Source organism: Tauraco erythrolophus, chromosome 5 (assembly GCF_009769465.1).
Source record: "Tauraco erythrolophus isolate bTauEry1 chromosome 5, bTauEry1.pri, whole genome shotgun sequence".
Classification (NCBI taxonomy): Eukaryota; Metazoa; Chordata; class Aves; order Musophagiformes; family Musophagidae; genus Tauraco; species Tauraco erythrolophus.
In genome coordinates, this window is record NC_141469.1 from 64,322,862 (window position 1) to 64,337,603 (window position 14,742).

General features: G+C 36.5%; 1 protein-coding gene across 1 annotated transcript in view; it reads left to right on the top strand.

Moving 5' to 3' along the window:
- Window positions 1-1,604: 1,604 nt before the first annotated feature.
- Window positions 1,605-14,742, top strand: part of NEK1 (NIMA related kinase 1) — a 47,589-nt gene continuing 34,451 nt past the window's right edge. The window contains 10 exon segments of the mRNA XM_086611711.1: window positions 1,605-1,745; window positions 1,822-1,918; window positions 3,979-4,076; window positions 5,653-5,736; window positions 6,191-6,258; window positions 6,380-6,466; window positions 7,500-7,554; window positions 8,822-9,022; window positions 11,838-11,898; window positions 13,036-13,193. Coding sequence (XP_086467837.1) covers window positions 1,629-1,745; window positions 1,822-1,918; window positions 3,979-4,076; window positions 5,653-5,736; window positions 6,191-6,258; window positions 6,380-6,466; window positions 7,500-7,554; window positions 8,822-9,022; window positions 11,838-11,898; window positions 13,036-13,193 — 1,026 coding nt within the window. The 5' untranslated portion in view covers window positions 1,605-1,628.

A 14,742-nucleotide genomic window follows, 5' to 3' on the forward strand; every position in this document is an offset into this window, starting at 1 on the left:
CTTATTGATCTGTTCCGTTTGCGCAGAACGGTGTGCAGTAGGAGCCCTAAGCTGTGCCTAGTGGAGCTGGTTCAGCTGTAGTACAGCATAGCTTGCTCCATAAACAGAGCAGGGGCAAGAAGAGAACTTTGTAAAGCCACGTGAAGTGAAAGTTGTGTCTCACCTGCTATGTTTTACCGTTGCCCAAAAGAGAATATTGATGTGAGTACTGAGTCTGTCACTTTTCAGAAGTGCAACTTCACCCTAAACTGCCTGTATTCCAAGGGAAAAAAAAAAAAACAAAAAACCACGCCAGGACATTGCAGGCCTGTCTTTTTCACTTTTTTCTTTCCTGGTAGTTATCCTTAGTCCTGGTTGTTTTCCCATCTATTTTGCAGAAAAGATTACTTCAGTTTTCTTGTGTTTTGTCTTGCTATACTAATCAAGCTTATTCATTTTAATCTGCTTCCGCGCTTTGGATTGTTCATCTTCCTGAGACTCTTTAGAAGCATCTGTGTTTGGTGCATGGTAATTCTGTGACCAAAAAAATGATCTCAAATCAGGGTGAAGAGCCCCACCTGAGATGGGTGTGAAGTATGGATCTAAGCTAATAAATAGAATTCCTGTTAGAAGGAAGCTGGGTACAGCAAAGCACAAATGCTGTTAGTCATCTCGTGAGGCTTGGATGCAGAAGAGCTTAGGAACCTTTTACCTTTTTTGGCTTACGGAAACTTCCTCAGGGTGCAGAAGTTCCTTCTGCTGTAGAAAAGATTATCTTTTAGTCCACCATGAATTTGTTTTGATGTTTATCATTTTGGTCTTTGTTTTGCCAATTCTGTTTGCTGTTCTGGCACTTGTCTGTATTGCAATACCTTTCACATGCGGCTCACTAGTGTGTTATTTTTACCAAAGTGTTTTTTAATGTGGAATCTTAAACACCATCAACATTCAGCTGAGTAATCTGTTTAATCTCAAAAAGTAGTCTAAGTGATCAGATAGTACATTCAAAATACTGATTTGCACCATTTTGTAAAGAATTTATTTTCCATGCAACATGGAAAAATAAATTCTCCAAGATTTCAGTCAGAATTAAGGTCACACCTTTCTGTATTGAATAATGTTTCTAAACTTGATGGGGTTCTATTTAATTCAGTCAATTTTTGGCTTCATTATAGTGCCTGACTTCCAAAATATTGAGTTTAGTGCTTCTTGAGAAGCAACATGCAGGATTTTTTTTTCCCCCGACTAACATAGTCTTCCAAGTCGAATGAAAGACTGTTAACCAGGTGCTATAGCTCTACATAATGTTTGTGTGCTGAATTAGAAGCTATGGCACTGTCTACTTGCTTTATTTAAAAACACATCCTTTTTTTACACAGTTTGTCAAGATAAAAGATTAAACTGGTTTTAGCAATGCAGCCTTTTTTTTACACCAACTGTGCCAAAATAGGATTGGGACTAAGAGTAGATGATTTACTGAAAAGCTGCAAAGCATGTGATGCAACTGAGGAGACAAATGAATTGATATTTTGAGTGAAAAAAAAAAAAGTAACATGACCTGGCAGGCTAGATGACTCAGCATGGCTAACTGAATCTGTTTTATGTTTTTTTGCCTAGTACTTGAGTAAGGATGCCTTAAGAAGATAACTATGGATAAATATATTAAAGTGCAAAAGATTGGAGAAGGATCCTTTGGGAAAGCAATTCTTGTCAAAGCTAAAGAAAACGGCCAACAGTATGTTATTAAAGAAATAAACATCTCTATGGTGAGTGATTATTATTAATTACTGAGCCATTCTTTTTGTATTCCTGTTCTCAAAAATCATTGTTTTCCTTCTAAAGATGTCAAATAAGGAGAGAGAAGAGTCGAGGAGAGAAGTCGCTGTATTGGCTAACATGAAACATCCAAATATTGTCCTGTATAGGGAGTCATTTGAAGGTAAGATTAATTAATATGGTAAAACCTGAGGTGATGGCAGTAAGTGGCTGTCTGTGCACTACTTACTGCATGTAGTTGAAAAGTCAGTGTGTTTTCTCTCTTCAGTCAGGCTGTTTCATACTTTTATTACTTGCTTCAGTTCTTTTTGGTTCTATTTTTTCTCACAATTCCTCTTTACATTTAAAAATAACAGTAATTTTTTAAAAGTGCAACAATTAAACAGAAGTATTCTTGCTTCTTCCTTAAATGCATCAATTTTGATTGACACTTAAGTGAAGAGGTTATGTTGTCCTGTTTCTGCAGAGTAGAAGTCTCCTTGTATACTCTAATGACTTGACTGCTTGTGTGTCTTAAGTATGAGTATGGTCTAAATTTGGATATTAATAACCTATCAAGAGCAATTTTATTGCAGCCTGTTGTCTTAAAATTCAGTCTTTACCAGTAGTTACAAACATATCATTGCTTTCAGAGCTGGAAAAACAGATAGTGCTGTTTGCTGTATCAAGCTATGAAGAAGGAGAAATATAATTCCACATTGTTTTCAGAGGGAATGTCTCGGCAGATGAGCGGAACAGACAAAAGATTCCACCAGCCTATCATATAGGTTAAAATATTATTAAAAAACCTAAATATTATTTGAGGTGCTTTTTAGGAACACCGCTCTTTTCTCCTTTCCTCCCTTTCTGCTGGTTTTTGTATGTCTTTTGATGGGGGGGCTTTTGTGTTTTCCTAGTCATTAAATTATAATTTTGTGCCATGGTCACATTGCACAGTCATAGTCTTCTGATTTATAAATCCACGCTTCTGTCTTCCCTGTAATAGAGGCCTGTTCTTTAAGGCTGCTTTTCTTTCTTCTGCTTACGAGGTAGATTTTGTAATCTGTAGTTTGCAAGACTTGATGTTGCATCTTTATTGCTAAAGGACATTGACTGTGAACAAGCTGAGTTGGTTTATAAAAGAGAATTAGTTCAGCAGCCAGCCTGCAAGAAATCCGGACTCCTAGAGTCATCTTTTGGAATAATACCAATTTTGAAACTTAACCAAGATACAGAGAGCTGTTAGCAAAAAAAGAAAAATCCTGGGTTCGATGTTTTGGAAGACAGATGTCAGAAGGATTCTGCAGGAGTGAAATTTAAGCAACTTAGATGATTTAATTAATTTTGACTTTCTTTAGACTTTTTAAGTGCTATGACTAACTCTTCCATAAAATAAGAGTTTTTCTTTTGAGCAGCATGCGATTGATTGATTTTGTGCATTTATTCATCTCTTCTCAAAGTCATGCCTAATATGTGAGTAGTGTAGTTCTTACATTTTTTGGTAACTTGCGATTTGCTGCTGCCTGATCATTTTTTTCTTCATCAGTATCTGGAAAAGATTCCATTGGGGTACGAAACTGTAACTTTGTAAGAAACATATTATATATGTTCATACCTCCTATGGTAAACTTGCATAGGATTTTTCGAAGTCTCCCCAAACTTCATTCAAAAATGAGAAAAATAATAATTTCCATCTGTCATTGCCTGCTGCAAGTTTTGTTAATGTTCCTCGGTCTCTGAAATGAACTGTATGTCTGCTATGAGAGCTGATGATTGTTGCTTTCTTGAACTTAGTGTGAGTCATACCGTGTCCAGGTAAAACTCCAAGAAAGGATTTGGCAAATAGAGGCAACTGCCTGAACTGGAAATTAAAATCTCTATTTGTAGGGTAGGGGATCTCTAGAATGTTTGAAAGCAGGTTGAAGAATGGTTTTATATTTATTCATAAAGTGACTTGAACCCCATATTGCGGCATTGGTTCAGCAGATGTCATTTTTTTTTCTCCGTATAAAATAGTCTGATGTTACTGGAAATGGTAAACTTATGTTGTGAAACTCAAAATAATAAAAGCATTTTTTTTCTTGAAGTTTGAAAAAAGGACTAATAAATGATAACTGAAGCTGCATGTGAAAAGGTTCTTTTTTTTATTGCTTTTTTCTGTGACTTCATTGAAGATATTTGGAAAGTTATATTAAAGATGGGTCTTTTCTTTCTTTTTGAAATACTTTGTGTTTTATTTTACAGAAAACGGCTGTCTCTACATAGTGATGGATTACTGTGAAGGAGGAGACCTGTTTAAAAAAATAAATGCCCAGAAAGGAATCTTATTCTCTGAAGATCAGGTAACAGCAAACTGCAAACTACTTCTGTAGGGTTTGATGACGATACTGTTTCCTGAGTTTTAAATTGTTTTGGTTCAGTTTGGTAGAAATGGTTGCTTAATCCAAAAGGAGGTTCTCAAATTGTGGTTCTCATTGCCATCAGTCTCTGTAGTGTCTTTAAAAGAAAAAAAAAGTAGCTGGAAATCCTGGATATGTTAATTGCAGTTTTGTCTGTGTGTGTAAGATGCTTTAAAAAAAGTTGGATTTCTTGCTAAGGAAATCAAATCTGAGAAATGAAAAATACTTAAGGACAATACAAATATTTTTAGACCTTTGACATTATTTTTTTTTCGAAGATATAACGGTACAGGATTTGTGGTTTCTAATACTGATTTTCATTTATCAGAAGGATAAAATAACGTACTTTGTAAATATATTAATATGGAATACAGCAATATGAAATATGGCAATATGAAACTTACATGATTCAAACGTTTATTTTTCCATTAGAAAAAAAGTAATATTGTATTAGAAGTATACCAGCAGATTTTTTCTTTCCTTGATGCTGGTTGTAAAGTCATTTGTACTGCAGGAGAATCTGGAATACATGAGAGGATTTGATATACAGATTTGATTAAACTAAATTAAAATACATTATGTGGGATTCCTTTTTTTTGTTGGAAATGACATGTTTCCTTATTTGTAAATTGTTCTATGCTTTTGTGTCTGCATTCAGTAGGATCTCAATTTACCTGTGGTTGAAACAACTTAGGAGTGTATGAGGTCTGTTGATGGTATTTAGAATAGGGTAATCATGAAACTTTTTGGATATAATTTATAAAACTTACTGTTTTTCTAAATTGGGCTCACTATTACAAGAACAATTTACAATGGAAAAGTGAAAATTACGCCTGGCATTATACTGTAATTTTGACATGCATGTACCTCTAGGCTGGGAATGTGAATCACTATTCACATGGAAAAGTTCTTGCCATCAGTCTCATTTTGTATTGTGGCTTTTACAAATTAAAAAAAAAAAAAAAAGTGTTTTGTTGGCTTGTTTGTAATCTTCTAGTTATATGTTGTTTATTGTTTTTCTCATTGAAATCTGCTTTGTACTATTTTTCTTTTTAGGGTAAAATACATAAAATTACTGGATGATAAGTGTTTCTGTAAACATCAGTATGGCTTTTTAGGACTCTTGCTTTATTAAATGACTACAAGAAGATTAAATGACTACATTTTCAGCAAAAATACCATCTTTAAGATGCAAGTTCCATCTCTTGAACATTTTAGCCGATCAAATTCATATCGTCTATACTTTTAGCTTTATAATATGTAATGAAACTAGTAGTCTCAGGCTTAGTATCTAATTTGGGTCATAGGCATCTTTCATTAAGAAGTTTGCATTACTGTTACGTAACGATACTGTTATGCTTTTAATTGTTCTGTGGTATGAATGAAGACAGGTTTGTGGGAAGAGGGTAAAATGTTGAGTTATAATTCTAAAACTGAGTGGATAGTATCTTTAATGGTGTAACTGGGGAAACTTTCAGATGAATAATGATGCTGATGTTGCGTTTTCTTTTATGCATAGATTCTGGATTGGTTTGTACAAATATGTTTAGCAGTAAAACATATACATGACAGAAAAATCTTGCATCGGGACATAAAGTCACAGGTATGTAGGTAGCTGTTTTTTAACTGAAATAACTTCCAAAGCGATGACGTGCTTATCTTGCTACTGTAAGTTGGCAAATTATGGGAAATGGTCTTTTTACATAAACACTTCTAATGCCAGAAACACTTCTCTTCAGAATTGTCTGGAAGAGGTTTATATGATATTTGTACAAACAGATGGGGCTATATAGTGGAGTTGCTTGAGTATGACTCATAGATTTATGTATGGGGACAGACAGTGTTCTATTTTAGACTGTGTAATGGTGTTTTCTTTAGTATCGATGAAGTAGGACTAGAGTAAGTCTGGTGTTTCATAGTCAATAACACTACTGCTAATGACTTCAGAGTGATTGAATGATCGAAAACTTTTTTCTTCCCAAAACATGTTGAGAACAAAAGGTGTGCAATTGTATGAGTGTTTTAATTAACAGACTTCTTAAAATTTCTGTGTCAAGAATATATTTTTAACCAAAGATGGAACGATACAGCTGGGAGATTTTGGGATCGCCAGAGTTCTTAATAGGTAACTCCTTTTTGATGCTGTTTTCTCTGACTTCATGTAAATCACTTTGATCTAAGAAAACACGATCTGTGCGCTTCATGAGAGTTAACTAGTTAACGTTCATTCCTTCTTTTTTGCTTAGTACTGCGGAGTTGGCTCGTACTTGCACAGGAACACCATACTATTTGTCGCCTGAAATATGTCAGAACAGGCCTTACAACAATAAAAGGTACTAATAAGCATTTTATTAAACGTTTTTGGTAGGAAGAATAAAGTGAGTTCTTTAGAAATCTAAAGCTGTTTTATCCATATGATGGTGAGCAGCGTTAGTTCATCTCTTACCAAGAAGTTACTGAGCCTCACTCTGCAAGTGGGACCTTAGTAGGTCTGTGCAGTACAAAGCAACGCGATGCAGAGATGACTTACCTTGGTGCTCGGGGTTCTAGAGCTGTGTAGTTGTACTGCCTTGACTTACGCGGTATGAATGTGCAGCCATGCAAAGGATGAAGTCAGGCACAGTAATTGGATTCTCTAAGCACACGCACAGACAGGTGACTCAGCTTCCTTCAGATAAGAAAGTCACATGTTTATCCTGGCAGTAGGCTGTATCTGGTAACGGTGTGCCTGACGTAATTAACATGGTTGTTCTCAAGTTAGTCTTATGCTTCGTTAAGCTGCTGCATCCTTTGCTGTGACAGACTTATACTAATTTCAATTGGTATCTTAAAAGCTAAAAATTATTGTGATTCCTTGTCCCTTAATTTCCCCTACATGGGATTTATTATCTAATGGTATTCTAACCAAATTCTGTAATCCTATAATGAGTGGGGGTAAGGTAAGCCCATGTTAAACAGAATAAATTTAGACTTCAAGAATTGTACTTGCTGAACTGGGTAGTGGTTTTTGTTTGGTTTTTTATTTGTTTAATTCAAAGACCTCAGGCAAATGTATACGTTTGAAGAAAAAAAGCCTTTGTCCGTAGTTTGTCTAATTTTTCCAGTTGAGATGGTTCAGATGAAAAGGTCTAAATAAAATCTGGAGTCAAAATAACCCCATCTGGTTTTCAGGTTGGCCTTATTTTTGGTTGTTGAATTCTGGTTTTTTGTTTGGGATTTTGTGGTTTGGGAGGATGGAAGATACAAGGGAGCTTGCACATGCTCAAAATAGAGCCTTTTCCTTTTTGAAGATAGACTTCACAGATAGGAGTTACCTGGCAATGTTACACCTGGAGCTAATTCTTGATTATGTTCTTTTTGGTTTAGTGATATCTGGGCCCTTGGTTGTGTTCTCTATGAAATGTGCACACTTAAGCACGCGGTGAGTAGAAACTTTCTGTTTCTTTAAAAGAATAGTGATTTCAAACAAAGATTTTTCCTGATGCTACGCAAATGTGTTTCAGTTGAGAAAGACTTTCATGGTGACTGTTTAAAATTACCTTCAAGATTTTAGTCTTCTCTTCCTATACCGACCAACACTTTCCATCTGTGTTTTGGTTCATGCCAATCTCTCCAGAAATCTTAGCGCTGTATATTTTGGTTTCAATGTAGGCTTTTAATGAGCTGTATTAGCGGAAAAAATTGTGAGCTGCTGTAACAAACAATACTGTGAATAGTATTCCTTTCCTTTCCAAAAACTTGACATTTTCGTTGAAAGTCTGAATTTGGACTGTTGACTTTTCTGCAGATGGATTAATGCATTTCTGTTTAGAACAAAAATAGTTCTTAGGAAAAACTCTCAAGGTGAAAGAGTTGCCTTCTTTTGTGTGTGTGCGTGTGTGTTGTTTTGAAGAATACATCTTTATCATCCATTTTCCAGTTAGGAAGGGAAGAAAAAACATTTTTTTCTGTCTTGTTTTGGTTGCAGTTTTATTACATTTTTTCTTTAAATGGATATTTTTATTAGAAGAAAAGAAGATGAAAATCAGAAGAAAAATTTCAAGGGATAAGGATTTCATTTCTGTAATTTCTTATTGCTTTGTCTTTTCTGTGGCAGCAATGCTGATAATGTTGCCTTTCTGAGAGTCGATGGCAATAGGTTGTTTTCTGTGAGCTAGGTGATATGCACTGTTTTCTTCTTATTGTACAAAGAAATTGAAATGGTGTGCTCTGTTTCCTGAGCTTAAGCTGAAGTCTAAGCATTCCTTTGGATTTTACACTGAATGAGTGTGAATGCTTTACATTCTTTCATTTGAAATGTGGCTTCACTAAAAAGGGCAGAAGGCATGTGATGATTGAAAGCATTTGGGAGAGGAGATCAAGCAGATAATTATATGATTATTTTATTCTTAATTCTATGTCGTTGTCAGTCTATATCTGGAGGGAAATAATAATTTGTTAGCAAAATCGATGTCTCTATAGTATGAAAAATCTGTATTATGATGTATTTGTAATCAGAATACTTGACAGCAGATTCTTTTAAACTGCTAATGTAAAACATTGGTGACCTTGGAAATTTGTTTTGGTATGGTGAGGCAAGGGAAGGTGTGTTGTTCTTTTGTTTTACTCTTCATCTTTATATGCAACCTTGCATGTGGACAGACAGTAAGTAATATGTAAGTAACTGTTTTCTTTCTTGTGTGCTGTAGTTTGAAGCTGGTAACATGAAGAACTTGGTACTGAAGATAATATCTGGACGTTTTCCTCCTGTTTCTGTGCATTATTCCTATGACCTACGTAATCTGCTGTCACAGTTATTTGAAAGGAATCCTAGGAATAGACCATCAGTAAACTCCATATTGGAGAAAACTTTTATAGCCAAACGGGTTGAAAAATTTCTCACGCCACAGGTACGGAGTAAGTTTTAATTCTGATTTTGCTAAAAACACCGTAGGACTTTTCTTTTTCTTTATGCCAATGTTAATATACAACATGAGAAATTGGACTAATGGTATTCCCTAGAGCTTTTATAGGGACACTTTCAGTTGAGGAAAAAAGTTTTGCTATGAACTGTAAAGAAAAATCTCAAGTTACTGAAGTATTTGGTAGTTTCCACAAACAACTTTAAATTGGCGTTTCCTTAAGTGCATTATTTTGTGTGTTTTTCTATATAGCGAGGAATTACGAGTGAGATGTTGATTTGGTTAGATACGCATTTTTTCATAAAATGGTGCTGTCCATGACTTCAGCATCACTGCTTTATCATAATATCTTCAATGACAGGAAATCAGTCTTCAAGTTTGATGTAAATTCTTCCTTAATTTTCATAGTTACTAAGTTACAGTAAAGAGTAGATCTAAATTAGCATCACTTAAAAAAAAATGGGCTTTTTGAAAGGTACTGAAGAGTCATTTTTCTTTTCTGTCAGTAGCTGTGTTATCATGGAATCATCACGCTTCCGTTCTGGCAGCTTACCACCCAAATAAAAGCTTCAAGATCACTGGAATACCATTAGTAGGAGAACGTTCTGATGTGTGACTTACTGCTTAGAGAATCTTTTGAAGACAGACTGTACAATTTAAAAAGTTTCTCTGCCATCGTGTGCGGAGTCCTAAGTTCTGCACATTGGTTCTTGGGGTTTTTTTTTTCAGTTTTAACTCCTTAGCATCCATTGTAACTGACTGGTAGCCTCTTAGCAAATCATAATTATCTGGATAGTTCAAGATTCTATAAAGATTGTTCCTTAAAACCTTGTGTTTTAGTGACTATTCAGTTAACATTGCTTTCAGTTGTTGTCAGAATGTTAAGTAACATGTTCATGGCGTGCTACATCTCTGGAAAGGTGGTCTGTAGTATGGTCATTATCTGTCTGCAAGTACCTCTACTGTGGTGAAAAATACTTTTGCAGTTCCCATCCTTTGAGTATTCTGTATTGGTAGTCAATCAATAGATTTCTCATCCATGAGCTTATCTAATTTCTTCTTGAACTTTTGTAAGTTTTTATGATCCGTAAGAAATTTCACAGATCTGCTACTTGTTGCTGAAAGCATCTTTGTTTATTCTAAACCTTCCTCCTTGTATTCATTTGTACCTCACTTAGACTGATGTTATCGTTTGCACTCCTTGTGTGTTTCTTTGCTTTCTCTGCAAAATCATGTGGTATTCTAGACCTTCTAGACATTACATCTCAGTTGTCTGTTTATAGGCTGAAGAGCAAGCTTATTTATGTTTTGTACTGAAGCTTTTCAATGCTTTTAATTATCCTCGCGGCTCTTCTTTGAACATTTTTTGTTTCTACTACATGGTTTTTGAGGTGCTGGATTCAGAACTACATACACAGTATCCAGCAATGGGAGGTGGTGGCCTTTACATGTTTGAATGTTCTTTGTCTAGACTCCAATATTTTTACTTGAGTAAGAAAGACTCTCGTCCACATTTTTTTATGCTAGTTTGATGTGCCTGACAGCACAGTGTATATGTTGTTGGTAGATATCCGCATACACATTCATCTTCTCATCTTTAAAAGGTTAGAGAAACTAAAAACTACAAACATTTCTAAAGGACTCTTCTTTTTTGACACAAACTGAGAATTTGAAGTGAAATTTGGCAACTGTACAGAAATCTAAAATGAACTATGCTTAAAAGTATGTTGATGCTCACATTAACTTTCTTCTAGATTCTCAGCTAGTTCATGAATGAGGTAACGTGCTACCCAGTGTAGTGGAAGTTTATTAAATAAGGACTGATTACTGCTTATGAAAGGTTCTTTGATCATGTGTTTAATTAGGAATTGTTTAACTCGGACAGTGAGCTCAAGGAGCTCAAGGACAAATGTAAATTGCATTTAATGAATCTGACACGTGGTGCTTGTTCTGGGCCCCTGAACAGACAGGATGTGAGCAGGACCATCCGGACAATAAATATTGTGTGCAGCTGTGTCATGACAGTAACTCGATCACGTCCGGACATCTGGCCAATGTCCTGGCATGTGTGAACCTTATGGATCACGAAACAGCACACGCCTGCACTTGGCACAAATGTAAGAGCTTACATACACTAGTTACGTCAGCTGGTTTTGTTTTTGCTGAGCGTAAAGGTGGGCAAGCTCTGGGACTGGGCCAGAAGCCTCACCAATGGGTGAATGCACTGCACAGTACTTCCAGTTACTGAGAAACTCCTGGCAGTGGCTGCAATGGGGCTTCCCAGCCGAAGTGTGGGCCTGGATGATGTTATTAAGGTGGTAATTGGTGGTGTATCCATTTCTCAATCACTGTCATGCTTTGCAGTGATGATTTGATGCATCACTCATATTGCTCTTTTATCATATTGTGCATAATAACTAGTACCGTTTCCTTTTATCATATTACATGTCATTGTCCTTTATTATATTGTAATATAATAAACTACATTTATTTTTACATTTAATTTGGAGTCCATTTTGACTTGGTGTCCAGCCAGTCAGCAAAACACCCAGAAGTCAGACTAAATTGCTTTTGTAAAATTATTTGAGTAGTTATGCCGAAAGTATTTGAAAGTACTGAATCCAGCTTGTATTCATGTTAGTGATACAAACTGAATACACAAAGTTGAATATTCATTTAAATTTAAGTTACAGTAAATACTATTAGTTAGATGCTTACTGGGAGCGGCACATTTCTCTGAAAAGGAGTTTGTTTTAGCTTCGGACATAAATACTGTTGGCTAACTGTTCAACTTTTTGTTTAGCTTATTGCAGAAGAATTCAATCACAAAATCTTCCAGAAGTTTGGACCACATGCTGCACCAGGTAAGTAAATGTGTAAAGTGCCTTTGCTTTCAGCTCTGGCAAGATAGCGTGTGTAACTTTGTTCTTTTCTTGGTTTTGGTGTGTTCTTTTACCTGATTCCAGAAGTTTCAGGAAAAAAGAGAGGGAAGCAATTTTCCCCTCTTCCCCAAGGAGCTGGATGTCTGTGGAGTGCAAATGATGCAAGTATAAACTATGGTCCTGTAATATTTTAGGTGTACTTTTTCCTCTTGCACTATGCTACGCTTCCAAAATTGAAGGAGACAGTGAAGACTGCAAAAACTGGAAAGAGTTTATATGTTGTTATTGTATGACTGTATTTTTTTCCCTTACTAATGACAAATGGATAATGAGAAATACCATTTCTTGTTAAAATGTGGGAGATTTTCTTAGAGGTTCCAGGATTAAGCCCTGACTTCAGGCCAAAGCAGTAGAATTTCTACTACTGGTAGCTAATTAGCTCCTGGTTCACTTTGTCAAGATAGTCCTATTTTACTTCATTTTTGTACGTTATTTTACCCCTTTTTTCCTAGATTTTCTTCCCCTTTGTTTTATTTCCTTGTAATTGCCTGAAGCTGTTGCAAGTGCTTTGATGTCTTCTCATAGTGTTGTGTAAACGTTTCATTGCTGTCCTGCTAGTCTGTAGTAAGAGAGCCCTGCTAGCACAGAATCAAATCCACAATATTGGCATGTTTTCATGAAATCTATGGGGAAAACGATATCCCTGAAGGCTATCGGAGCTCTTCGAGAACTCATCTTCTACTGACATTAGTGTTGCAGTGCAGTGTCATTAGAGGAGGGAGGCCTGTCTTCCATTCGATGAGGAAAACTTTTCCCTGTGTCCATGACAACTGGATAATAAAGCATGGCAGCTGAAATAAGCTTCAGTCTGACAGTTTCAAGTGAAGTGTTGAGAGTGAAAAGCTCAGGGATCGTGTTCTGCTGTATCTTACCAAGCATGAAATTTAGATGAGCTGTTTTGGACAACTGGGTAGATTGCACTTAAGCAGCAGCTCAAGTGAACAAAATGTTGGCAGTTCACTCATTTTCCTCCAGCTTTGCTGTTCCAGGACCTTGGGAAGGGAAATACAGTACAGTGGCCAGCCTGGAGAGCCATAAGCCATTTTTTTTTCTTTTTAGCTAAAAAAGCAGCTCAAGAACAAATACGGACTTCAGTTGCACCAGCTCAGGAAATTACCAAACCTGCTGCAAAATATGGAGTGCCTTTAGGCATCAGGAAGTCTTGTGATGCATCTAAAAAGCCTAAGGAGAAGAAGCCGTTGACTAAATCTAGACAAGTAAGAAGCTAAATTACTTAAATTGAACTGTTTTGCTCATAGCTTATTTGAGTTCTATGAAAATACTATGCGTTCCTTTTCAAAATGTTTTTTATGTGGACACATGCATCTGCAGAGGAAGTAGAGTAATTTAAGTGCCTGGCTTGCTTCGTTAATGATTTTTTGTTTGTTTGTTTAGTTAGTATTAATATAATTATTTTTGGAGGCTGTGACCTTGGTTCGTTTTTAATTCCACTGCTGAATTACATGTGCTTTGCATGTTTTCAGTTCCTTTGTTGGTGTTGACCACTCTTAGAAATAGTGGAAGTTGGTCAGGTATACTGAGATTATCAACACCAGATAAGAATCTTTGCATCTTTCTGCCTTGTTGAAAAAGAATCTCAAATTTTCAAAACATAGACAACTTTTTTTAGTCATTTTCTAAAGCATTGTCAGTCAGAGAAATTGTATAATTGGAAGAGGAGTTTCCCAGGCTTAATTCCATGAGCTAATGAGAAATAGTTTTGTGTATATCTGTCATGATATAACTCCAGCCAACAACTAGGCACCACACAGCCACTTGCACTCCTCCTCCTCCCGGATGGCATGGGGGAGAGAATTAGAAGGGTGAAAGGGAGAAAACTCATAGCTGGAGATGAAGACAGTTTAATAGGGAAAGCAAAAGCCACACACGCAAGCAAAGCAAAACAAGGAATTCATTCACTCCTTCCCACTGGCAGGCAAGTGTTCAGCCATCTCCAGGAAAGCAGGGCTCCATCATGTGTCATGGTTACTTTGAAAGACAAATGCCATCACTCCCAGTGTCTCCCTCTTCCTTCGTCTTCCCCCAGCTTTACATGCTGAGCATGATGTCTTACAGTATGGAATATCCCTTTGGTCATTTGGGGTCAGCTGTCCCAGCTGTGTCCCCTCCCAGCTTCTTGTGCACTCCCAGTTTACTCACTGGTGGGGTGGGGTGAGAAGCAGAAAAGGCCTTGGCTCTGTGTCAGCGCTGCTCAGCACTGACGAAAACATCTGTGCATTATCAACATTGTTTTCAGCACAAGTCCAAAACAGAGTCTCATACGAGCTACTGTGAAGAAAACTAACTCTCTCCCAGCCAAAGGCAGCACAATACCTTCGTACATTACTTTTGATCTTTCTTCCAGTCATCTTGTCTGTATTCCTTACTACATAAAACTCTTCCCCCTGCCCCATTCCTTTAATTACTGCACAGCCAGGAGATGCTTATGATGCAACTAGTTTTGAGCTGTATGCATGTGTCAAACAACTGGCAACTAAGCAGCTCCCATTTCAGCAAGAGAACTAATGCACATTTTCTTCTGAATGAGTGACATCTTTGTTGTGGGTTTTTTGGTGGGGTTTGGAGTTTTTTTTTCTTTCCTGCTCTCCACGACACTTCAGGGAATGTAATACTGAGTTCTCTATCCATCTGTCAAATTTGATAGGTGGGTAGAAATTTATCCCTGAGATAAAACTTAATCGTTGCGGTTCAAAAGTTAATGGAGGTTTAGGAAAAAACTTACTGATTACACATGCCTTGTTGGCT